Source organism: Anoplolepis gracilipes, chromosome 1, assembly GCF_047496725.1.
Source record: "Anoplolepis gracilipes chromosome 1, ASM4749672v1, whole genome shotgun sequence".
Lineage (NCBI taxonomy): Eukaryota > Metazoa > Arthropoda > Insecta > Hymenoptera > Formicidae > Anoplolepis > Anoplolepis gracilipes.
The window spans coordinates 10,411,570-10,438,907 of NC_132970.1; the positions used below are offsets into that span (position 1 = coordinate 10,411,570).

The following is a 27,338-nucleotide window of genomic DNA, read 5'->3' on the forward strand; positions in this document are numbered from 1 at the left end:
TCCAACAGTGGGTCACTTGCATGGAGAATGATACGGAGCTGGTACCCCTCGTTGGGGAAACGAAGAACTTTGAGCGAAAAGTTGTTATCGCTCCGGGCCGCCGCACCCTTCCATGTTGAAGATGCGCGGGGAATCTTTCGTGAATCCTTTGTTCCGGCTGTAATACATGGACAGTCCTACTAAGTAATCCCTTTGTTTCTGTAAGAGAGATCCCCGACTTTCTATTTTCCATTTAACTTTCCTGAGCCTTTGGATCAGTTCTCATCATCCGGAACTGGGACTTATGGCGTTACTAATTTCGCATGATGGAATTACTACAATATTATATTGTTTGTAGGTTTATAAGTTTTTACAGGTTAATGCTTGGAGATTATGTTAAATATATTTTTAGGATCTTTTTTCTACATTATTCAACAGTATACAAATGCTACTATTTTACTTATTTTATTATAATACAATTTATTATAATAAATTTACATGTTATATAATATATACAGGAATTTTTGCAAAAATTAAGTAAAAAAAACTCTTTCTCTTTCTACTGTATTATCACATCGCTCGTAAACATGTTTTGCAAATTATCTAACTATTTGAAATCAATACGATGCTTGCAAAGAAAATAAGAAGACCTTTTATTAGCTCTTATGCTCGTTAAATATGAATACAAGCATACTCATTTCTCGAATATTTTTAGAACGTTCCATTCCGGATTAATAGTCTGTGTTAATAGGATGTTTTTTTTTTTTTTTTTTTTTTTTTTTTTTCTTTGCGAAAGAGCAATAGGTTTACAAAATATAACTTTTTCTTAAATAGATCAAATCAAAAGCAATCAAAATGTTCTTATTACGAAAAAATAAGCATTGTAATAAGAAAAAAAGAAATTTCGACGATACAAATTATATAGAATCGAATTGTTATTTATAATTGAATATAGTTAAAAAATTACATATAATAATTACATATAACAAATTACAAAATCTAATTATTATAAGAATTATAATAAATATTTTTTACAATTATAATAAATATTCTTACATAAAAATGTATCAACTTTTTTGGTCATGAATTTTAGTATTTTAATTTTATAAATAATTTTTTTAAACGTAATGCCAATATTGTACCAGATTTTTAGAAAAGCAGTACAAAAGAACGAGTTTTTTTTCCAATAAACTGGACTTTATATTGTCATAAGGTAAAATAGAGAGAAATTATAGAATCAAAGAGTGCCTCTTACATTTCCTTTCTCTCTCGTCTCTCGTAAGTAATTACTTTTCTTCCTTCTTTAGGATGGTAGCGGAAGTAGGCGAAGTTCGATCGTAACGAATTTTACGCTCTCCTATATACCACCTTTTATCGTCTCGCGTCCTATGACCGAGTCCGCGCTGATGTTAAGGCTCTAAATAAGGGTGTCCTTAGGAACCCTAAAAAATCCCCAGTGGTACCTTTTTTCTGCATCCCCTATGCCATCTCTCTCTTTCCTTCTTTCTTTTTTACTCCCCCTGCCTCCAAGAAGATCGTCTCTTCGGCACAATGTAATAAAATGAAGTCAAGCGGTTTTAGCACCGAATACGTCTCCTTTTCCTTTTTTTTTCCTTTTATCTTTGTGCGGTAAACTTGAATTCACGATCCTTCACTTCGATAGAAATCATTTCAGACTTTTAATTCGGTGAGATCGTGTCGGGAGAATGAAATATTCTTCGTCAGAATTTATAGTATAACTTTCTAACGTACTTTTGCTTTAATTAATAAACCTGCATTGGGCGTGCAAATAGACTGTGGATATTCACATTTATTTTTGATTAGACTAAGAGAAAATTTTAATTGAAGAAATGCGAAATGTCAGATTATATAAGATGTTGCAATCTCAAGTTTCTCTCAGTTTGCTTTCATCGAGTAATCCTCTTTCAAGGATCTTATTATATTGCAATCGATAGAAAGTTGGCCCAAGTAATAAAGGGGAAATTGATCTTGCAACCTCTCACTAACATCAGTTCTTTATTATTTTGCACCGTCGAGCGTACGGCAGTGGCAAGATAGATTTTTTCCATTTATTTGTATCGTCCCGCATTATTGAATTCCGATAATCCGCGCCGCCGTCGATGTAAGTCCCTTTACGGTACACCATGATTTACGATCCGCCCCTGTCGTTTTCCGGCGCCTTTCCTTTCCTTCGATTTTTTTAGACAGGCTCATCGAAATTATCAGAGTTCGCTAACCTTTCGCTACTTTGTTTTGTCGCAATTATTGAAAATTCTTTTACATCTGTCGCGTCTTTTAGAATTAATTTTATTTTTTTGATTGCCGAAAATGATTTAAAATTATAAACGAAGAAAACATGCTAATGAATTTTATTCGAATTAAGTGCGAGCTAAATGTGTTTTGGATTTGTTTAAAACAATAAATATGTATATACATGTAATTATAGCATAAATCTGCAAATGTTAATAATTAATAATTGTAGATTAAATATAAATTTATGCTTTGCATAATTGATAAAATATTTTATTGAATTATGTCTGTGTGGTACAATTTCATTCGAATAAGCTTCATCATCTGGAAAACAATTCCTGTATTTCATCTAACGTATTTTGCGCTCAGTCTCGCTCGATAGGCTTACGGATCGTAAAATCGCAGGAAGTGTATTGTGTCGTATCAACGTTGCACAACACCGAGCCCTTTAATCGAAGTCGTAAAAACTTTGAGTGTTTCTCGACGATCTTATGCCCGGATCGCGCACGCCGTGCGACAACGCGAATAACTCGCGACGTAGGTACCAATTCAATTTATTTCTTCGACACTGGCGCTGAATCCTCACGACGAGATGGATGGACGGATAAATGGATGTACGTGGCCCATACAGTTCTCTCGAGCATCCGGGGATGCGTCAAGGACTCCCGCTCTCTTCTTGAATTCTCGAATGCGTTGGTCGAACGAGGCTTGATATTTTTTTTTCTCTTCTGGTCTCTCTTTCCTTTCGTTTATTTCGTCGTTCGTATATCCTTTTTTTCTACTCTCTCCATCGTGCACGATTGTGACCCTCGAGCGGTCACTCTAGGTACTCGAAGACCTCTTCACAATCTGAAAATATACTTTCATCTTCGGGGAATCTTACAGATGAACAAGAATGTCACGTATCGACGAAGAACAAAGCCAAGATACTTTGCTTTTGAAATAAAATATGAACAATTTTTCTCAATTTTTTTTTTCTAAATCTCGCATTTAAATGAAAAAAAAAAAATAAATTGAAGGCAAAATTATTTGATGTATGATTTTATTGCTTTAGTTATCTAAATCTATATGTTAAAGTTATCGCTGCTATATTCAATTGTAAAATGATCATATTCTTCTTTATTAATTATAAAAAACTAGTCTTATTAATGTATTTTAATTATGCAAATTTAAATTTTTTTTTATTCACCTGTATTTTCTCTTATTTTATTTTATTTTTTTTTTGTTTTGCACAAAGAGAGACAATTGATTATTTACTGAAAATTATAAATGTTTACTAACGTTGTTTGTTTCTCTATCGGTGGCATAAAAACGCAACTTTTTCGTGGCCGTTCTTTTGACGCTTTCAGCATCTTTCAATCTTCTTTTTCGTAGCAGTTATTTTGACTATCGACTTTTTTTCGCCGACGTTTTCTTTTCCCTTCTCGGTTCTTTCGCTACTGTATACTTTCCACTAGCTCAACTTTTGCTTCTGCCTTTAGTTTTAGCAGACTTTTCCAAGACTACGTTAAGATTCACTGAAGCATCTTTTGAAAGTACCTCGTTTTGTGCCCTCTTGTTGCCCTTTTTTCCTTGGCTTCTTATGAGAACCTTCAACATGCGTTCTCCGAAACTTCCATTCAGTCGTTCTATACTTTGCCCTTTAGTGCCTTGATCCAGGTAAAACGCGTTTCACCGCTGCATCCTTTTCCACCTATCCACCCTTTCTGCTCGTTGCGAAAATCTTTATAGCGCTTCGGAGCTACCGCCTTCGCAGTTTATTCGCTATCGAGATCCATGCCGCTGCATTCTTCGGATTTTCCACCCTCACCTCCGCTTTCGTCGTCGGTCTTTTTACAACCGCAGTATCAGAACCCGCGTCCTTTTCTCCTCCGGCGGGGGCTGCGGCGAACGTTTCACGGAACTCTTTAACGACCAGGGCGGGCACGGAGGAAGCGGCGAGCTTTGTTGACGTCGCCGGCGTTATTACTTTGCACGCGTATACGAGCTACCAGATGGGAAATTCTGCATTTAAATTATCGTCACTCTCGCGCCCCTGCAGACCGGAAACGAGATCGGGCAAGGGAATATGACGTTGTTACCGGCTATCGTTTTCCGTTTAAACTACCGGAGTCTTTTGCTCGACGCGATACACGTCAACGATATTTCCTGTTGAATCTTTGAGCTTAAACTTTTAATTAGAAATGTTGAGGAAAAAGTCTGATATTTTTTTATTTTTACTTGTAAAAAGTATCGAGAAACGAGAAATATACGATAAATGTACGATTTTATAATATTTATAGTCATATTAATATATAACGTATTAAGAAAAAATACATAATTGCTTATATAATAATATATTTGTTAATAATTTGCTTTTAGATGGAAGACGAGGGCAATCACGGCAATGATGACACCAGATGCTTTATCCTGTCGACATTGGCTGCTTTGCAATGGTCAAGAGTTACATGCGTTCTTTGTCGTGCTGCCATGTTGGTATTTGACAGGTACCCGTTGGTGGACGGGACGTTCTTCTTGTCACCCAGACAACATTCGGCCGCTTGTGCTGAGGTGTGTGTTTTACTTTGAATTTTCACTTTTATTTTTGTTTGTTGAAAAAATAAATCTTTAAAAATTAATTGAATTACATAAAAATTATTAGTAAGTTTTTATATATTTAGACATATAGATTTTTAGCTATCTCATCAAAAAGAAATTTTTAATGTTAAACTTCTCTCTTTTGTCAAAAATGCTCAAGAAACATTTTAGTTATATATAATTATTAGCAAAATGCTAATTTGATTTGCTGATATTTTAAATCTTGAAATCTTTAAATTCTCATTATTATTCTATAGCGCAGATGCAGCTATCTCTAACAAAAACAAATTAATTTTTTTCTGTTGATTAACAATTTATTAATTGATTACAAATTTAGCCGGCAGAATCTCGCGAGAAAAGCGGTTGTCGTTAGGCGATTTATTTTTTGTCGCGATTATGCTTCTGGCCCGCGATCTAACCGCAACATGCTGCATATGGTGTAAGATTACGATGGCACGTCCGGTTCTTTGGTGTTTCGTTCCAGGTGAAGGTCGAAGGTCGCACACAATTTTTGTCAGCCGTGTGCATGAGTTGTTTGGAGGGTAGCGGCGGGCAGCCTGTACGTTGTCGTTTCTGTACCCAACCGTGGGATGGTTCGAGCTTGGTCCTCGGTACCATGTACAGTTACGATATCTTCGCTGCCATGCCCTGCTGCAGCGAACGACTCAAGGTAAGTCCCGAATTCGTGACCAGTCGATCCTATCAAACCTTGACCCTTCAACTCACGAATGTTGATTTATCGCTGCATATACGACGATGCGCTCTCGTATTTGGTTTGAAGAAATTTTTAAAAACTTTGACAGTGTTATATTTTGTGTCATCCAAATTTAGAAAATTTTCGAGTTAAAACTAAGAGTTTTTGAAACTTGAATTTTTTTTATTTCAAAAACGTATTTACATTTAGTATATTATGAAAAAGAGTTTGATGTTAATGCAGATATATTGAGATTATACTGACTGAATTTTTTTTTTTCTCGACTTTTCTTCATCTATCATTCTAAGGCCACTAATTTAAGGAATTTATTTATCTCGTAAAACTGTTGAAAAATGGGCTGTGCAGCTGCAAATATTTCAAATAAGCATGCGATATGAAATTAAACGATCCAAGTTTTCCAATTTCTGTCGCTGGCCTCCTCGACGGAAACGCTTCACGAAATGAACGCACCGAATCGTTCCGTTTTCGTTCCAGTGCAACAGCTGCCAGAAACCTCTGATCTACCCTCATCAGCGACTGAACTTCTACTCGGACTACAGCCGCGTCTTCGCCTGCCCGCATTGCAGGGCAGTAGACGCACACTTCGTAAAGCCACTCTCGGCCTGCTTCACCCGCGAGCAATTTCAGCTCTACAGCCAGTGGCCGTAACCATTAGAGAACTTAGCGAACCGACGCCGTTTGCGCACCGCGGCCGATCTGCGTCCCCTCTTCTACAGATCGATCTCTCTGTTCCAGACGACCGCGCTCTAGAATTCTCCCTTCGATTTCGTAGGAGAACTTTTGACAATGGCGAACGCACTCGGGGGCCGCGATCTTTCCTTAGAGCGTTTCGTCGGCCGGATCCACCGATGTATATGTATTACTATTAATTTGTTAGAGACTTTCATTTCGGTCGATATATTTCGCTGGTTATTTTTTTTTCTTTTGTAATCACTTAGGAATTTTTCTTTTAATACAATTAGAACGGTGATTAAACGTAAGGCAACGGCTGTTCTAAAGGACGCTTTTAGTGTTTTTAATTTGTATCTTACGATAGCAAACGAAATGGTACGTTTTGCGAGCCCCTTGGCGCGTTCCCCGTATCGTTAAGTGAAGTTTAAGATGTTTCTTTTTAATATCGATTGTATAGGTTTGTCTAGATTGATCTTTTTTTTTAAACGGGAGACGTCGAATCTTGGCACTCGCCGACATTTCATTTGATGATTCACGGTGAGGCTTGCAAAACTAGTGCATTTTTCCGTATGTATTAAGTCCGTATGTTCTTTAAGCTTTTAGGCATTTATCGTGAAATTCGTTGAAATGTGAATGGCAGTTAAATTTTCATTATACACGACGATTTTTTGACGATTGTCATTGTGAACGTGTTTCTTGAATATAGATTTTTAATTAGCAAAATTTTTTTGTTGACAAGTTTTGTATAAAGTTATATATAATTTGACTAGCAAAGCAAATTAGCATATTTCGAAAATTTTGTACAGTTTCGCCGTCTCCCGTTTTATATAGTTGAATTGCTTTAAAGAAAAATAAATGCAAAAAATAAATTTAGGCAAAGATAAAAACAATATTAGACGCGAAAAATAGGTCGATTCCCTTTATTATAAACGTCGTGTATAGAAATAAAAAGGCTATTCTTTCTAGGAAAGATTGAGAGGGGAAGAAAAAAGAAATAACTATCGTTTGTTACTTAGATAAATCGAGAACGTTGTTTTTTTTTACATTTTATTAGTTTATATACATTTATGGCGGCCATGTTGATTTTGTTTAAGGATCTGTGACTCATTCGATGAGTTTCGACGTTGATTCGGTCGGGCGTGCGTCGCGACTTTCCGCGATTCCGAACAGGGGACGTTACCTAAAGGACGGACGAAATTCGCTGCATCGATTCGCTGCGCGCCAGTCGTAAAATAAAGTAAATCATCAGAGGAGGAAACCAATCGTTCGAGACAGACTTCCGCTCTCTCGCTGTGTACACACGATTTTCCCGTCTAGACGAAAGCCAACGCTCCTCGGTTCCGTCGTCGATCACTCGATCGAGTATCGGACGATTCTCGCGGAAAGTCGTGATCGCCCGAAGTAGCCCCAGTGTATATAACATATTAAGTGGGAGAGAAGCAAGTGTTTGAAGAGGAAGAGAACCTTCTTTTTTTCTGGCGATGCTGGTCGTTGCTGTCCAACAATAGCGGCCGTCCCACAAACAGACCGCCCACCGTTCTCAAGGTAGTATAGTCGATCGTGTACCTTTTTTACGTTACTTCGATTTAAAAAAATATACTTAATCCATACGGCCCGGGAGAGAGAAGTATATTTAGGAGATAATACAATGCCCCGTGTGTGTAAAGCGTGACGCGAATAATGAAAATGATGAAGATCGCGAAGCTGCACGGCTACTTTGATCGCCTTTATGTAGCTATTTTCTGGGTTTTCATTATATGCATTTAAGAAAATGAAAAAAAAAAAATATTTTCTTTACTTATAAGTTTAATTCATTTGTAAGATTAACGTGTTTTTAATATAAGCAATATATGATCCTTTTTTATATTAATACTATATGAATTATTGAGAAAAATGTATGTTTGAATTTTATTTTATCGCATTATGCTATCAATTTCAGACGCACGAAAGTATTTTTTTCAACTTTTAAAAGAAGCTATTAGACACTTATTTCTTTTCATACACAGTTTTTAGTTATATAATATTCACATAACGAAAAGAAATGTATATATATATATATATATATATTGCGTAAAAGGGAATAAAACGAAGAACACATACTTTTAGACCATATCAGCATGTACTAATTTTTTTTTTTTTTTTTGTTACGGTCATATAAAAAAAGTCATCAATTTGAAGTAGTCGTGCAATTTCTTTTATGATTCATCGTAAAATCGAAAGTGAGCGAGGTGAAAAAAACAGGAGAGGAGGGGAGTGAAAAGCGTAAAAAAAATAAAAAAAAAAGAAAGGAACGTAGGCACACAGGAGAACGCGCAAAACTAACAGCATCTTTAACAGGATGTATCGATGCGAAAAGCTTCCTTGGATAGCCAATGACATTAGTGAGACGGATAGCGCGTTTTCTGAGTGCGAATTAAATTCTCACGTTATTAATTAATTTCTCGCGCGTTTTTAGTGCCGGAGACAAGGACGATCGCGTCTGAGTCCTTCTTCTCCGATCATTTCGTCTCGATTGTACGTTTTCTCAGAGTGCCAAATGAGCAATTGCCAAGCAAGCAGCGTTTTTAATATTCTTTGGTCCTTTCTCAAATTTGTTTTGCAATTCGTATTTACATACTATGTGTTATTCCCTATCCAATTCGCTACTTTTCGGCAACGCATATTAAACGCAGTACGCCTAGTCGATCGACGGCTGAAGGAACTTGAATTTCGTTTTTCCGACATGTACGATAAAAATTTCATTCATCGAAATGTTCTCAAAATAGCTTTTAAAATGTGTGAAATCAAGTCTAGAAATTACCCAGTCTTTACTGTATTAAACGCGCCATGTTCCCTTTGCCTTTTTGCGCAAAGTTATACCGAAATATAATTTTCACTCGTAGTTTCGATTAATTACATATGTTTGCAAAATATTGTTTATAATGCAATATTGATCTTTAAAAAAAAACTGATAATGCATTTGCACGCTTTTTTCAAGATAAATGAAAGATTCTCTCGTTGAAAAATTAATGCGGCAGCCAATTTTAAAGCCGCTTCAAGTTCCTTGTGCGATCGAAAGTGTGTACAAGAAGTTTTCCTTAATGTCTTAAGATGCGTGTACGATAGATGCACGCGTCGCCTGTACTCCCTACTGCTTTCAATTTTTAATAAGAATTCACATTATAGTCAACGGTTATGCGCTATTATTCGCTCCTCTGAGTTCCTATCGAAAGAACAAATAAGAAAGGAACAGAGAGGATCGGTACGGTATTAGCGATATTTCAGAAAGTTATTCATAATTATTTATCGCGGCTTTGCACAGATCCACGCGATCAAAATTTATTTCGATCGTTGCATAAATTCGTAATAAAGAAAGAAAGTGAGAGCTTCTCGTAATTATGTTCCTAGATTTTTTATTTTTTTTTTTCGTGGTTTTTTTTTTTCATATCTATTGAATGTAATTGTAATAGAAAGCCTGAGAATGTTTAAATTTGAAAATAATTTAAGAGTATTGTAATATATATCGAAAAAGTAATATATCTTTATTTATTTTAATATATTTGTTTTATTTTATTGCTAATGAAAAAAGAAAATAATGAAAATAAGACAAAGAGCATTGTTATATATTTCAGAAGGAAAATAATGACAGTTCTCCTTTTTTAAAGAAATTCAAAATTTTCGGCAACGATCGATTGAACATTGGCGTATCAGTGATCGTAGATCAGAGGCAAAGTCGACAACATACGATATGATTGGAGCATCTTCAGTTGTCTTTTCTGTCATAATTTCATGCGCAAACACACGCAGACGAAAAACCAAGGCGATTCTTTCGAATCGCCAAACTGGTATCGGCGGATTCCCGGAATGTAGAGAAACGATGAGTTTACTTTACGGCAGATAATGCGTACAAGGAAAAAAAAAATCGCCGCGTAAAAGGGAGAGGGAAAAAGGATAACTTTTTCATTATGACGGTGCCGTAGCTGCTTTTTTCTAAGAGGACAGCAAGTGTCTTTTTATCATCGATCATGCGTCGACGCACGACGACGCACTTAGCTCCGTAGTTGATAAGGCTAACGTTACACATTAGGCTAATCTTTTTTATTCGCGTAATTACTATAGCGATTTTGTACTTTTGCTATTTTCATCGACGGCGTGGGTGAAATCGCGCGACGAGAAGCTACAGAAGTTTCGCTGCTCTAACGTTGCTGTAAAACCGTTCGATATTGAATCGTATGACATAATGATTGACAAGAACTCGAGTTAGAAAGCTCTTTCTATTAAATGCATAGGAGTAGGATTTACGGGAAGGTTTCAGATGGATACATCTCTCAGTGATTTCCAATGTCGAATCTTTTAATAAATCTTGAAAGAAATGAGCTTTTAAAAGACGTCGCGACACTTGTAGAAGATTAGAGAAAGAGATTGACACTTATGGGGTTTCTCATATAATAAGCTCCAAGTAGAGCACAGCACTGTGATATATGATTAATTACAGACTGGCCACATCATTATGTTAGTTGATGCAGAAATACGGTGGAAGAATGAAAAATATATTGGTCAAAATCTATAGTTTAAAATATATAAAAAATATATTAAACTAAATAATATATGAATAACAAAAAGAAAAAAATAAATCGAGAAAAAAGACTTTCGACCATTGCTCGACTCCGTTAAAAAAAGAAAAAAAGTTCTGCAAGTTAAAGTTTATAAATCTTAAATATTCTGTATCCAGAAAGCTAGTCATATCCAATATATGGACGAATATGTTCCATAAACGCTTTTAGCGCCAGCAACTGTTAGTCTGGAACCTCATATGAGTATACCAGTGATTTTAAATGTCAAATCTTTCAGAAACCTTTCACACGTGTTGCAATCGAAAGATTATGCCGATCACTGTATGCATCTTATCGAACATTGCGCTATTATTGAGAATATTTTCGCGAGAAATTTCACTATTATACTTAAAAAAAAAAAAAATTCTCGGCACTCAGCAGTTAACGAGCAGCAGAGCATTACGCGTATCAGCGGAGCGTTGAAATGTTCGTGTACTTTTGCGAATGCATGAATTTACACTATTCTCGTCGCGCCGTGTTCGCCGACGTTTATCGTCGATCTAGTGAACGTTTTGTATATCAGTGTTTTTATATGGACGACTAGGGTACCGACGAGGATGGCGGCGACCTTGTCAACGACTCCACCGCGCCAGTTTCGAGGACTCGTCGACCAGATACCGTCCTTCCTCGCGGTCCAAGGTGTACCGAGTAATCGATATATCCCGCGTTTGTGAATTTTATATAATCCGAATAGCGCGTTCGTGGCACGTTTGTATGGGGCGAGGGGATGGGAAAGAGAGGGGGGGAAGGGGGTTGAGTCTCCGTGACGGAATAGAGAGGTTATGAATGGTTGAATTATGAATAGAGTTTAGTGTATAGTCATTAATTGAAAAGAAAAGAAGGTTTGAATCATCGATAAATAGTAAGTTTATATAAACGACGGTTTTCTCGTAATTAAGACACTCTTTCGTTTTCGTCGGTCGTTCACCCGGCGTCCAAAGAAACGATGGAAGGGGAGTAAGCGGAGGGGGGGGGAGGGAAGGAGAGACTAGGGATGTAGGCGAGATTCTGTTCTTGTCGGGGTTGCAAAAAGTCTCGAGGACTCTCTTCTCCGGCGCCAGTTGACCTTGAGTCGAGCGTAACAAGGGACTCGGCCTTGAGATAGAAATTCGATCTTGGGAAAAATCGCGATATCCGTTATTAATGTTTAATGCGTAGATCGGAAAAAAAAAAAAAAAAAAATTATACCGAAAACAGTCGGTTTTGACAAGGAAACGCGGATCTAAGGTGGATCGCGTCGGGGTAGAATTTTCAAACAAATCGGGTAGACGACCGAACGAATAGCCCTAGTGATAGGTTATTGTGTCATATTGTGAATGTCCGGAGACGATTAGACGGAAGGAGAGGAAAAATTTTATTACGTACTAATCATAGTAATATTATATCGGTTGTTCACATCGGAACCCTTTCACGCGGCCTTGATGTGGCTATAGGACGTGAGGGAACGATTTTCTCGTCGGTCAAAGTTCGTTTAAATAATTCGATATATAAAATAAATGAATAGATGAAGAAATATATATATATATAAATATATATATAAATAGATATCTATATATTATATGAAAAAAATGAATAATACGTATGTTTAAGAATCATCAATTTTTGTCTCTTAGCGAGTAAGAGTCTTTACAGCTGTGCTAGACAACTATAGATATATCGAGATATATGTATATACAAATATATATATATATATATATATACGTACGTTCAACGTGTACGTCACAATATGCGCGAAGCAACGTATACGGGCTCCATGAAAATATACAGAAAGAAAAGAAACACATATGCACAATATATACACATATACATACACACACACATATATACTCATATTACATATATGCAACCGCACGCGTTAAATAAATCACTCAAGAATCGCGAACGCGTTCTGTGACATCGACGATGAGACAAGACGTCTTATTTTCGAGTGTCAAATTATGAAAACATGAAACGAGCTATAAAAGACTTTACACGTAGATTGCACATTATAATATTTGCTGTTATCATGGTGATAAAATACAAGATGAATACTGAAAACAACAGTAGATGTGATAAAGATATGTCTGGAAGATATTTGCGAGATAAGTTTCATTCTAACAATCGAGACACAAGAAAAGCCAGAAATGATATATCTATCATAAATATTAATTTGGCGAACAACAAAGTCAGGATTCGTCGTGACATCGAAGGAATTAAAAGATAATAAACTAGCAGTGGTAGATTGTTTCTTGTCGCTCATACAGTGTGTACATGTTACGAAACTTATTGAAACAAAATCTACGCAGTAGAGTATCAGGTAACCGATACTTCGACTAATCACAATGATCTCCATCTGATCGATTGAATTTCCTGTGCACCAAATCAACTAATCAATTCGTGGTCTCTTGTCATAATCATGCGATATAGTTACGCTTGCGTCACATACACACACCACACACACACACACATCCACACATACATACAAAGATACGTTTATTCTCTCACGTTTCTAATGATGTTTTTATTAGTCGCAATATTATTGCAGACAGATAAGTCAGGAGTTAATAAGCAGTCATGTCAGCTGCTATGTCACAATTGCAGCAATATATATACATATATGTGTGTCTTTTTTTTTTCAATACCTTCTTCAATTTTTAAATATTGCTGAAAGCTCGAAAACATTTGATTATTTTTTCAATTTTTTTTTTTTATTTTTAAATATTGCTAAAAGCTCGAAAATTTTGGATTATTATCGATCAATTTTTTTCTCTCATTTTTTTTCTTTTTTTTATTTTTTAAATTACACTTTCCCGCAGCATTTTATTTACACGAGCGTATCAACGAACAATTGATCGTAGATACGCAAAATGGTGATAATTTCTTGTGATCGATAGAAAAAGAGGAGGCCAACATCCGTAAAATCATATTCAACGAGTGCACTTTATGCGTGTGAGCGATCTTGTTTCTGCTCGATCAATTTCAATATAATAATTCGACTCCAGACGATACGTTTAATTTTTAGAAAATAATTATATAATTATATTAATTGATTTTACATAAATTTTCTAGCAAAAAAAAGTTCATTGCGTTTTAAATTTCGACTCGTCTATATCTTTTAAATGAAATTACATTTATAGTTCAAATACACGTTACTGTATCTTGAATTACATTCTCCATGTTTTATTCGAGGTTTTGAGATTAATATTGTTGACGAACGTATCGTCTGGATTTGAATTCGTGGCAACGGGTGTCTAGGCGCCTCCGAGAAGCAGACTTCTTAGTTTCATTCAGTACGTTAAATCGCTTCGATGACTTTGTCTTTAGCTTCTTGCGCTTTTTTTTTTCACAGCTTTTAAAGCGGCTCGTTCCTCAGTTCATCGTTTTCTTTCGCGTCTTCTTTTATTTTGCAAACAAAGCGCAGATTCAGACGGTGTTTAAGATTTGTTTTATGCTTCTAATGGTAAGGATTAATAAGCAAACACACATAAATACGTTAGATACATAAGACATATAAGTGCGTATGTTATATCAGTGCGCGTTATACATATACATTAAGTACACATATAATTAACCGTGTAACACTATTATCTACGTAACGTACTAGAAAGATCGCGCGCGCGAACATTTATTGCGTTGAAAACAATATTACAGTTTTTCTGTTTCTTTTATATTAGAGATATGTATCATTCGAGAAAGAAAGGCAGTTATTTAATCTCTTGGTGTTCAATGGCTCCGCGCTCTGAAACGTGCATCTCTCTCGGAGCTACCTGAGTCTATCAGTTACCATATTACTCAATCGAGGATGTGTTAACAACACGGTTTCAGAGTGGGGAACAGTTGGTCTTTAAAATGTTAAATTTCATGTTCCGCGCGTTAACCACCACAAAGATCGAACGAAGGCAAAAAAGATTTGTGCTAGATGTGGACAAAGGTGTGGTGATTAACGCGTTTCCTGTAATAGCTTGATTGTGATGTTAATTCGTTAATGAACGTTAAACTCGTGTATACCATTATTCAAGCCCGACTATTGGCTGGTCGCGGGCACACACACATACACACATACATTCATGTGTGCCGCTTTTTGGATATTCCTTCGCGAAGAAGAGCATTTTTATACGAAGGTTTGCATTCGGTGCAACGCGCGGGTTTTCGCCTGCTTGCATAATTCGAATACGTGTATGGAATATCACGTTTGATATATCAGTTCGCGAAGCAAACCCGGGTCGTGCCACGCGACACAGCAAGGATATATTCTCTCCTGTTTTCCAGTCTAAATATATTTTCAGGCGCAAAAAGAGATAAAGAGGTAGAAAGAGGGAGGGAGGGAAAGGAGAGATGTATAGGGATGCAGGTTTAGGGATCGAATCGCCGCGGCACTAGCTTGCCCGTCGATGAAGCTACATTCTTATCGAAAGACGTACAAAGTGAGAAGAATGGATAGAGACGATACGTAGGCGTTTCAAGACGCTGGATTTACACGCGAGAGACGAGAGGGGGTGACGCTCTGCTCGCGGAGATATTCACATTGCGCGGAAGTGGAACCTCGGTAACGAAGGGGGAAAAGAGACGATACAGCGCAAGAAATCTGCGGGAAGTTTGCTTTCCCCTCGCGCTTCGCGTCTCTCAAGTTCCGATTAAGTTTCACAGAATATGAAATCCCGCACTATGTGTGCCTCTCCCCCATCCCCCACCCCCCATCCCGTTCACCCTTTTCGGCGAACGTCGATTTTTAAAGCCCGAGAATTTATCGAACCCTTGTCCTATCCATCTCCCTCCGTGCCCCTCCCCATCCCGTGTCCACTTCCGTAACTAATTCTGTAAGTGATGTAATTAATGTACGTTGCCTAATGATTGTTATACTGAACGTTAGAACGACGAAGAAATTTTATCGAGCGCGCTACTGGAGAGCGGTTTTGTTTTTCTCACGTCGGCGATTCGTGTGTATTATAAATGTCTTGGGTCTCTTGATTGTCATCCGCGTGCGCTACTTCTATATTCTATCAACATTCGCCGACGTCATAAATAGTACACACACCGGCTGTCTTTCACACTTTACGATTGAAGGAGCCGAGCTCTCGACCCCTGATGAACGCACGAAGATTCGCGCGAAATGGCGAGAAAAGAAAACTGCTATTAGAAAGACGTAAATCACTGCGGAAAAGTAACGCCGAGTTTTACGAAAGAGTTTTATAAATGTGCCCGAGCGTTTGATTTGTGGAGGCTATCAGAGAAGTAGTCACGAAGTTGCTGGATCTTCGAATTTTCGAACGAATGCTGGGAGCTCGGCCGTAATCGAGTCGATTGGATATGTTGGCCAAGGTACAAATGTACATAATGTTGTTATTAACCTTTAACGCTGCCATCTCGCCTCTGCGTGTCTCTCTGAACACTACAACACGGAGATATTATAACGAATTTGATTACCAAGCTAGTCATCAGATAAGCGAATATGCAGAACATACAAACTTTTAATTAATGACATACAAGTTTCTGATTTATAATGCGGTTTTTATTACGTTATTTTAGAAACGATATGCGAATTTAGAATTCTGTTACATTATACGCGCTGTTTTGTTTAATATTTTTTTTTCTTTATGATATATTTACATAATGTCATTTTTCGTCATGTTGGAAATTTAACAATGCAATACAATTTGCAGAAAAAAAAATAGAAATATATAAGAAAATTTATTCTTTATTTTTAAAAAAACTGAAGATTTTTTAATAATCAAAAAGTCTCTTTTTGCTCATAAATATTTATAAGAACATTGAAATGTTAAAAATGTGCCAATTTGTAAGATATTTAAAAATGCAAGAAAAACAGAAAAATATAAAATTACGACAGAGACGTTACTTCAGTTTCTAAAATTAAATTTTTAACTTTAAATTTAAATTCCGCGACTGATTTATCAAGGATATGTTGAATTTGTTGCTTCGATAATCGCGTTAAATCAGGGAGTGGCCTAAACGAATTCCGATGACAGACACACACACACACACACACACACACACACACACACACACACACACACACAACATACATGCACAAAATCGCTGGAAAGAGAAGTACGAGAGGACACGCGGAGGCGAGGAGGAAATGTTCGTGAAGGACGAAGAGGTGAATGAGAGAAGAGCAAATCGATACGTACGTAGCATTGCACGATGGCTGGAAGGTGTAAAGACAATTGGTTCACGGCTCAATGTTAGCGCATTTCCGAGATAACTTCCGGATTGCATCCGCACCTGCTTCCCTCTTTCCACCATCACCACCTCATCTCTCATGAGCCGTGAGCCAATCGCGCTCACGCTCGAAACTTGGTAGATTTCAAGAAGCAGATCGACAATTAATCACGGACGAGCGCATCGCGCGATCGCAACGTCGACGAATCAACGACGACGGGGAAGTCGCGCGCTTTCTAGGACGATAGAATCGTTTCTCTTTTTCTTTAGTCTTCTTCTTTTTTTTTTTTTTTTTTCCTTTTTGATTTATCAACGTCAGATTTCACGCAGTTTGCCGCAAAAGGTTGCGCGTGGGCGGTACACACGCGGCCTTTCGCGCGCGAGCTCGTAGCGTGAACGTGCGAGCAATACGCGCGTGCGACGTCGTAATTAAGGATTTAACGAGACGCGCATTAATCGCTAGTTTGTAGGGCCTCTCCTCCCATTCCTCGATACCAAAAGTACCCGTTTGCAACCATTTCCTTAGAGGGGTTAATCGATGTGTTTGAATGGCGTGTGGATGTGCTATTTCCTTCCTGTTCGTGCATTTAATCGCATATATCGTAGACAGTATATGTATATATATATATATATATATATATACATATATACACACATATATATATATATATTTATATATACATATGTATACACACCCTCGTAATCTCCCATATATAATCCCCTCCCTCCCCCGAGTCACAAGTAGATTTATAACGCCATCTAAATAAATGGCATCTTGTCGAATTTGTATTTTTAAGCATAGTCATTGCTAGAGAACACCATTCGCGCTTGTCGTTCAATCGCGAAGATTTACACAGGTTAATACTGTGCAAGTGCAAGCTTGGTGGATCTTCGATTAAACTGCAGTTTTCAAGTTTCCCGACGGACGTGCTCAATTCGGAATAGTAAAAAGTTTTGCGATTTACGCTGGAGGAAACTTAAAGAATCTATTCAAACTCTTCGATCGATCTGATCCCGTATTTTCAATCGGATGTTTGAACGGAAGATAAATGAAATTACCAGGATCGTGTTAATATGTTAAATTTTTCTAGCAAATAACACAAGAATTTCTTTATACGTAACGTGGCGCGAATGGTGGTATAAATAGCTCACATTTTAACCCTCCGATAAACTTTGCAAAGTATGCAGCACGATTTGATCTATGCGCATCTGAGGGTTGATACATTAACCGCTAATAACGACGACGAATATATATGTTCTTCAATGTATACGTTACGAGGGCGGCCCGCGTAAGATGTATAGTTTGTCGTTTTTCAAAGAAATCCGCGTCGTCACTGTAAATTAACACCAATCGCGACAGCAATGCCGACACGAGTGTGGCAAACTTCGTAATATTTGCGTCTTTATAATTAAGTATAACGAGGGGACGAACGAAAATAAAAGATTAGAAAAAAAAGAAAAAAAAAACGCGAAACGAAATTTGGCCGAGAGAGATCGCGTAAAATTTATCGATATACGCTCTCGTTGTCATCGCGCTTTTAATATATGGGCTAAGTCACGGTGGATCTTAAGGGTAGAATCTTTTTTTATAAAGAAAAAAAAAATACAACGCGTTCTTCGAGCGAACACGAACGAAAGGCTAAAATTTAAGATTCAATATAAGTTTCTTAGAGGTAATTCGGGCATTTTTATTCGGCTGTGTTATAAAAAAAAAAAATAATAATATACGGAAAATACATGCGGAGAAAAGCGACTTTAGATTTGGTAAGATTTCAAATTTAGATGAATAATTTTTGTACCCTATTTTTTTAAATGATCGCCAAGTCGATCACGAAGACGGAGAAAAGGGTCGTATGAAAAATTATAAGACGGTAATGTATTTATCAAAATTAAGACGTCGTTAAGTTTAGTTTAAGGTAATTCCGCGTCGGAAATTTCGGAAACGTACACGTGTTTTAGTATCGATATCGAGGAGAGGGTTCGTAAGTAATCGAAGATTCGCCTCTGCTTAGCCCTTCCGATTTGTTGAAATAGTAACTTTTCGTGAAGAGGCCGGAGAAACGTAAATCCGAAGCTGAAAAGAGAAACTGAAAAGAGCGCTAAAACAAGATCGACGATCGTGCCGCATCGAAATGATCTTTTGATAAAGCTAGTCTCTGCCCGACGTTCGGGTACGATCGATCGCGAAGCTTCGCGTCGCTACGAGACACTCGAACATAATCGTTTGCAGGGTGTGTCGTCGAAAGATGTAATTTTTAATACATATATGTAGGTAGGATATGTGCTCTTTTATAATCACTTTCATCCGCCCTCGTCAAGGTACGAGGAAGACCTCGTTTCGAGGCCGCGTAGTTTTAAACATTTAAGTAGCTGTTACTTAGCCGTTAAGGTGAATCGAGAGGAGAAAAACCGATCGGACGGCAGGCATGGAAGCGATCCAAAAAAGAAATCATAGTAGACACAAAGTATTTTGCGATGCAAAAGCGAATAATCATGCTGGTAGTGCGGACCAAACGGGACAACCGACGGGAAGTTTGAGGAAGTGTTGAAAGGTATGGTGTTTTTCTTGAGAAAAGCGAGAAAGAGAGAGACATGTAAAAAGAAATTGCCGCTCTCCATCGGAGATCAACGTCCAAGATTGTTCGTAGTAATTAAACTCGTAATAAGACATGGCGAGGATTTCTGACGACCGTGCTTCGAATTTGATATTTTCTTTCTGTTTCATTAGATCTTATTTTTCTAACGTCGACTAAACGTCCTTTTAATTTTCATGATTTGTGTTTGAAAATGAGATGAGACAAAGACAGACAAATCCGTAATTCACAAAATAATAATAATAATAATTGATCGCATTTCGTTCAGTAACTTTATTATAATAATTTTTTAGTTACCCAGTGACATTTATGTTTAATTGTTAAAGAATTGTTAAAAGAAATATACAAAATAATTCCGTATTGATCTAATTTTTTACGTCATCACTTGATTTTTGAAAATTTTTATAATTTATAATTACGAATATTATTGACGAAAATTAAACTCATCATTCGCGTCTTCTCGAAGCCGATAGTGTCACGAATCACGCATTTGACGAGGATATGTACCTAGCATACATTTAAGGATGAGTAAACTTTCTTTAATATTGCGTCAACTGTATGATAAAATTTTTTTTAAAAACACTGGTCAACACAAGATATCGCACGAATTTATAAAATTCCGTCGACACATCAAGCGCACCTCGCGCGATCATAAATGAAATTCGATTTAATCATGAAAATCATCGCCACTGACTTCGAAGATCTTGATTAACGAGTGAATTCTCGATTTTCGTGTAATTAAAGACCTCGATACAAAACATCTTTTCTTTCGGAACAGTGCACATCGGATTTTTTTCTAATTGCATTTTTTATTTTTCATCACAAGCATTCAATTTTTTTTCTATTTTCTTGAAGGTGATGAGAGAGAAGAAAGAGGAGAGAAGATAGAGAAAGAAAAAGAGAGAAAGACAAAAACAAAGAAAAAATAGAAATGAGATGGTTATGGACGATAAAAAAAGATAAAAGAAACGGAGGAAACAGTGAATTGCGATAGCCTTTCCATGTCTTACTGCCCTGCCCTATGACTCTCGTTCGCCTTCCTACGATCTTTGAAGAAGAAAAAAGTTAAAGAAATACGAACAATCGATGGCATTGCACCGTTTGCCATATAAACGAGCACCGAGAGAGTATATTCACGCGCGAGAAGTTGCGACGTTTGCACTTCCGATTGCGACGAGCGGATGTCAGCGATCTGCAGGATTTTGCAGGGAATATAGGAAGGCAACGAGGGAGAGAGGGAAAAGTTGAAGCTGAGGTCGCGCGAGATCGGAGCTTTTTCGGATAAATTTACAAAAGGCGGTCGTAACGACGGTTTGAGTAATAATACATATATACGCACATGGATATTATACGGATACACGTGTATAATCGTAATAGTGATAATACATATTACATAACCACTAGCGGTGTACGGTTTGATCGAAGATTTGGCAGGGCTTAGAATCGCTCATTTTAATCGGTCCCTTTTGCGTGAAAGAAAAGGACTTGCTCTTATAGGCGTCATAGGTCGTATCAATCTTAATTGTAGGTACGTTTGCACGTGGTAAAAAAAAAAAAAAAAAACATGTATACATATACTTATATATTATCGAAGCTATTTCCCATTTTCGTATAGCTTAGTCGGAGTCACGATAAGTTTCGTGTCGCGACTTTATACAAGGTATCTGCGACGATATGCATTTTTCTTCCCTATGCTAAAATGGTAAATAGATTGGCAGACGGGAATCTATCTTAAAACTACGTGAACGCAATCGTGACTCAATTTAGCGGCCGTGAATGAGAGAAGAGTGAGTGCGGTTTGTAAGGATCTTTAGTCACCTGAGTTAACCTACCCTGCTCCATTTACTTATTTTATCCCAAATTCCTTATCCGATTTCTCGCCAATTGACCATTAAGTTTTTCGTTTCATTTGACCGTATCAATTTCATTGAGATAAAAGATAAGACGCGGCCTGCGGCTGTCCAATCATGACGACGATTTATTCTATCGGTAAAAAAATCGACATTTTTCATAACATTGAAAAATTGTTGTGTGAAATAATTTTACAAATATTATTTTATCTCATATTATAATAGTGATTTTCAGAAAAATCATTACAACATATTACAACGTATTCTACTCTTCATGTATCACGAAAATATCAAATAGCGAATTAAGGAATGTAACGATTTATTTACCAAGATTTTTATTGATATCATCTTTGTGATTGGACACATCGCCCGCTTCGTTCGGTTACCACCTGGCTGACATCTGACACGAACTGGGACATTTTACATGGCTGGATAAATGGCGCGCATACGATGCCACGACTCGATTCGCGAGATCGTGAGAGGATGTTATTCGATTTAAAAACTGACGCATGCGAGATTGAGTAAGATGTTCCCGAACTAAATCACGGAAAATAAAACAGCAGCGAGGCAGCTGTGTCCCTCGATACCTCCCCTATAAGAGTACAAATTTTTCTAATATGAATAACTATATCGAGCGCTGAATAAAATGTTAAACGACGAAAGCGTAAAAGAAAAGACACAAAGCGAGAAAGAGAGAGAGAGAGAAACAGAGAGTGAAAGAGAAAGAAAGAAATAATTTAGAGATGAAAAAGAATATTAATTATTATTGAGCACGAAAGAGAGAGAGAGAAAGAGAGAGAGAGAAAGAGAGAGTGAAAGGAACAGAATGATGAGAAAGAAAAAAAGTAATATTAGATGAGAGATAATGTTTAACGATGTTTTCCCTGGTGTAGGAATTATTGCGATAACGAGATAAAAATTAAGTGAAATGATTTATATAACATATACTACATACTTATCTAACGCTAGGTTCACTCGACGTTATTATCGGAAATACGATATATACAATACCTGCATGTAGCTATGTGTTAACGATCCGAACTGCCATTAGCACTTAAGGCGCGGCCTGCACTGATGATCCCTCTTGAAATTTCTCAGGAACATTTTCATCGAGGCTTCGCGATAACTTTGAAAGCGTTCAACGTTGCATGCCGAATCTCTCAATTTTGTCAGGGCGAAAATAGATTTGTTTAAATATATAGGATGGCAAAAAAAAAATATATATATATATATATATATATATATATATATATATTCCCCCCATTTGCTGTCATATCGACGATTTATATGCACGTCAATTTACCTCAATAATATCGACGATTTCAGAGTTAACTCGATCGCTTCCTCGATGCTAAATCTCGTTGTTGATAGTCGTCTCTCGGACCGCGGGAGGGGAAATGCGAGTGAATAACTCGCGGTCTTTCGGAATCTTGTCGAGCTGGTCTTAAGTGACATGGTATTTATTGCAAAGTGAATGAATGCATATTACGGGAGCCGTGTGAGTATCACGTGCAGTTTTAGACATGTAAGCTTCGAAAAATCAGTATCGTAGTTAGAGTTCGGTGTGTTTATTGCATGCACCCGCCTATTATGGATATAGACGAGAGAAGATATCGGTAATCTATTTAAAATTACCTCTTTCTAGCTGTTTCCCCCCTTTTGCCTCTTAATGCATTATCTATGAAATATGTATACATATATATATATATATTACATACACAACACACGTAACCGACGCATGTACACATAATATGACACATTGTTACATATTCGCCACCACTGATTGAAACTTCCCGTGCATATACCTCCATATATATACATATATATATATATATATATATAAACAAAGATGTACACCATTCACATTTAACGTCTATCTAAGAGCAATAAATGAAAATAATATCGAGACTTTGCGCTTTGATCGACCGCGAATATCAAAATTGTCATAAGTCAGTAATTCATTGTGGAATAGTTGCATCCTTATCTGAATATTGAATATCTGTGAACATGTCAAATTATTAAAAGAAGAATTTGTGCTCGATCGAACTTGAAATAAAATTTTTCTCGCGTTGATGTCGAAATGAAACGAGAGAAATGAATACTCTCGTTAATTATTAATGAACTCGCGGTTTAACTTTTGACGAATTTGATGAACGAATGACAAATCATCATATCGGTTCGATCCCGCACTTATTATTTTTACCGCAAATAATTTCGTTCGTCGGTCGATGAAAGCGTATCGCCTCGCGTATATACGTAACTTGCAACTGCCGAAAATAAGACTCGAGAAACATAATCTTTCCAGCCTAAGCTTTTAATCAAGAAAATTTTATACGCAGCTTTTTGAAGGACCACAGTTCGTAAGTCCACGCCGAGGTATAATAGCAGAGCGCAATCATTTGAGACTGACCCCCGTTAAAAAGTCGCGTCAGCGTCGACAATTCAAGGCGCAAAATTAACGAGGAGGAATGAAGGAGAGGAAGTGCGGGAGGATGAGTGCTCGGGCGCGAAGGAGAACTCGATCGAAAATTCCCGTTAGATGCGCGATTGTCAGCAGAAAAATCTCGCGCGATCGTCGACGACGAATTTAGGAACGGGCGAAAAAATATCGATATGGTTGATTCCAACGGCGGACAACGACGACCTAACGACTCCATATCCGAACCGTCAAGAGTTCCTTGATCGTTCGAATATCCGTACGTAAGACTCGAGCGTTGGGTGGCCGATCGACGCCGTGGACGAAAGGTAGGGGAGGTAAACGCGTATACAGATACATAGATATATATATTTTTGATAAAAATCTATTCGAAAGGGATTTGCAAAAAAAAGGGGGAGGGGTGGGGAGAAGGAAACGAAAAGTTAATACAGAATATAAGCCGGCGTCGTCGATCGTGCGTTTTTTTCGAATTTTAACGCAATTTTTGCGAAACAAATAAATTCGAAAACAGACAACTCTTTCGTTTTTAGCATTCTCGTTTAATACAAACGATGAGCTCTCGAATCTTGCTCTTCCTTCGCAAATTCTCCTCCGCAAAAAAAAAAAAAAAAAAAAAAAAAAAAAACGCATGCAATAAACCGAGAATGTCGACGTCTGCAGAATCGATAAGTCTAATCTACTGATTCTGTGAAATAATTACTATGAAGGAATTTTTAGTAGATTTGTAGCCGTTAACAATGGCGAACGTTTACTTGTCTACTGTTAAGCTCCGGTTTTTTCGAAATTATTCTAGGCAAATTTAACAGGCGCTTAATATTTCCATGCGGAACAAGGGGCAACATTTACGAATTGATACAACAGGACTACCAACATCTCAACATCTCGATAAGACGATTTCGGAGGGATGATTTCGATCGTCTGAATATCGAGATACTATGCACACGATAAATCGCATTTAACATCGCAAATATAAAAATGTATGAAAGAGTACAGAGAGAAATATACAGAGAAATATATAATGTAGACACGGACATACACACGGACACTCTACATAGTATATGTTGGTCGGCACTATATTTCCCTAGCGCTTGCCAAACTCTTATTATGATCATTCTATCGTTAGAGTATAAGAGTTGATATTTAATAATTCGTATTGTAATTGTACGCGATTATATTTGTTTGGTTGGCTTGAGGGCGAGAGTCTAACTCGGGTTATTAGATACTACGCTGTACCTTTAGCTGGCGGGTCACTGACAGTAATTGTCATCTTCATTGCTCCACAGAAGAAGAAAAGGATTCCCATAATAAAATCATGAGTATATCCAGATTGTTATAGTTTACGTTTCGATGCGTATAGGAACACTATCTTATATTGTCATCCAGATTATCGACTATGACGTGAATAATGTTAATACAAATAAAAAGTATAAAATATTTACTGTTTTTCTTTTCTTTGTGCTGAGAGTTATACATGTTTGCGCATAATTCGTATGTATTATAATATATTTAATTCGAGGATGCATTGTAATTTGATATGTGTAAGTTCCTTTACAAGCACTCATTTATATTGCATGTTGAACGTAATTATGCGGATAGATAGAATTTAAGAAGAATACATTTTGATATTAAGATATTGGTTGTGAAACGAAATGTTTGCGTCATACACCATGTAGTGAAAAATGGTTACTGACGAAGACGCTGCTTAGGCGTCGAGTTGTTGAAAAGTTCATACGTTGCACGGACGTGTTTTCGACTGGACGTTTAAATTAAACGTTCGATTAGGACAAGACCACGCGAGGAATTCCTTCGTGAGGGCGAACATCGAGCGCTGGCCGTTGTAAATGTTCCCGTAGCGATTGCTCGTGCGTGTTTTGAGGAAAGGTCATTAGACAAGTAACAATGATAGACAATGAAATTGTACGATTGGTTGGGCTGGAATTGTTGCAAGAATAGATGGGGGATCGGTCCGGCCGATCCCGACCAGTCGAGAACGCGTCCGTCGATCGTGCGAATAGACGAGAGAGAAAGATCATGGAATCGGGGAGACACACAAATACACACACATACGAGCGGTGTACCCGCCAGCGACCTTGAGGGGAAGATAGACGCATGAAAACAAAGCGGAAAGTAACGAAGGACGAGTCGCGTTTTTTGAGAGAAAGAGAGTATATATATTATCGATGATAAGCCTCTGTCGATTTCGAGAGCTAATGCTTAACAAATATTCCGGGTCGTTTCTCCGAGCGAGATCGCGAGACACGCGTGTCTTCGCTTACACTCGTCGCGAGCCATCTCCGATCGAGAGATGAATCATGGCATATTCGCGCCTCGCAATCGCGGCCTAAGAACTAAACGCGAGGCACAGAAAGAGGAAACGAAATCCGCGAAACGAGACGAGCATCTCTCGGAGAAGCGATTATGACATATACAAACACACACACACACATAGACGTTTAATATTTTAGTCGAGAGAAGCCGTTGACGGTCGTTCGATCTCCCTCACCTTGAGTCCGAATCGAGAACCGAGGCGGGAACGACCGTTCTGTCGTTTATGTCGCATTACACGAGTTTGCGTTAATTAATCAATGCTCTTCTCAGAGCAGAGAGGACACGGTCAATATGGGTCCTGGCAGTTTCGGGCTTAATAAACGTCCTCCCTTCTGGCCGTCCTCTCGTCTCGGGGCCTATCCTTCCTTTTGGTTCCGAACATGACGCGGAGTATCGCCGGAGGGGTAAGCGAAAGGACGGACAGGAAGTACACTATAAGCATTAGCGCATTACGGCTACGCCTAGGTATAACAAACGAGGTGAAAGAGAGATAGAGAAAAAAAGAAAAACGGATAAAAAAAACATTTCGTAACGGCAATTTAAGGAAATTGTAAGAACGCGATGATTACTACTATAAATAGACAGCGTATGAGGATCGAGCTTTATACCGCTTTTTGTATATGTTTAGTAATGGAATACCTACATTAAATATTAAACAAATAAAAATGATAAATAAATATAAACTACAAAACTTACACAACCTACTCTCTAATTGACTATTCTCTATATGCAAGACATATATATGTATATATATGTCTTGCTATATATAAACATAATATATATAAAAATAAATATAGATATATATTATAATAATTATATATTATGATTATTACGCTATGAGAATACGAGTATGATGATTTTAAGGAAAGTATACATATTATATTAATAAACATTTTTTAATACCATTATCCTAAAGATATTGGTGAAATGAAATGAAATGCAAAAAAAGATAGTGTGTTGCGTGTTTTTTATTCCACTCCCGTTATAATAAAAAAGTATTCCTATCCCTGATTTATTCCTTATAAAATATTATAAATTATGATATTATAAATATTATAAAAAATTATAAAATATATATATAATAGATATCGTATTGAAATAACGTAGTTTCCAAGAAAATTAGAATTTTATATAAACCGAAATTTAATTTAAAAACTGTTTAACCTCTTTCATTTATATATACGC

The 27,338-nt window shown here is 37.2% G+C and overlaps 1 protein-coding gene across 1 annotated transcript in view; it reads left to right on the forward strand.

Moving 5' to 3' along the window:
• The window catches only part of LOC140665531 (headcase protein-like), a 156,876-nt gene extending 130,502 nt beyond the window's left edge, over positions 1 to 26,374 (forward strand). The window contains exons 3-5 of the mRNA XM_072891737.1: positions 4,591 to 4,779; positions 5,291 to 5,476; positions 5,996 to 26,374. Coding sequence (XP_072747838.1) covers positions 4,591 to 4,779; positions 5,291 to 5,476; positions 5,996 to 6,169 — 549 coding nt within the window. The 3' untranslated portion in view covers positions 6,170 to 26,374. The remainder of the gene's footprint in view (positions 1 to 4,590; positions 4,780 to 5,290; positions 5,477 to 5,995) is intronic.
• The last annotated feature ends 964 nt before the right edge of the window (positions 26,375 to 27,338 follow it).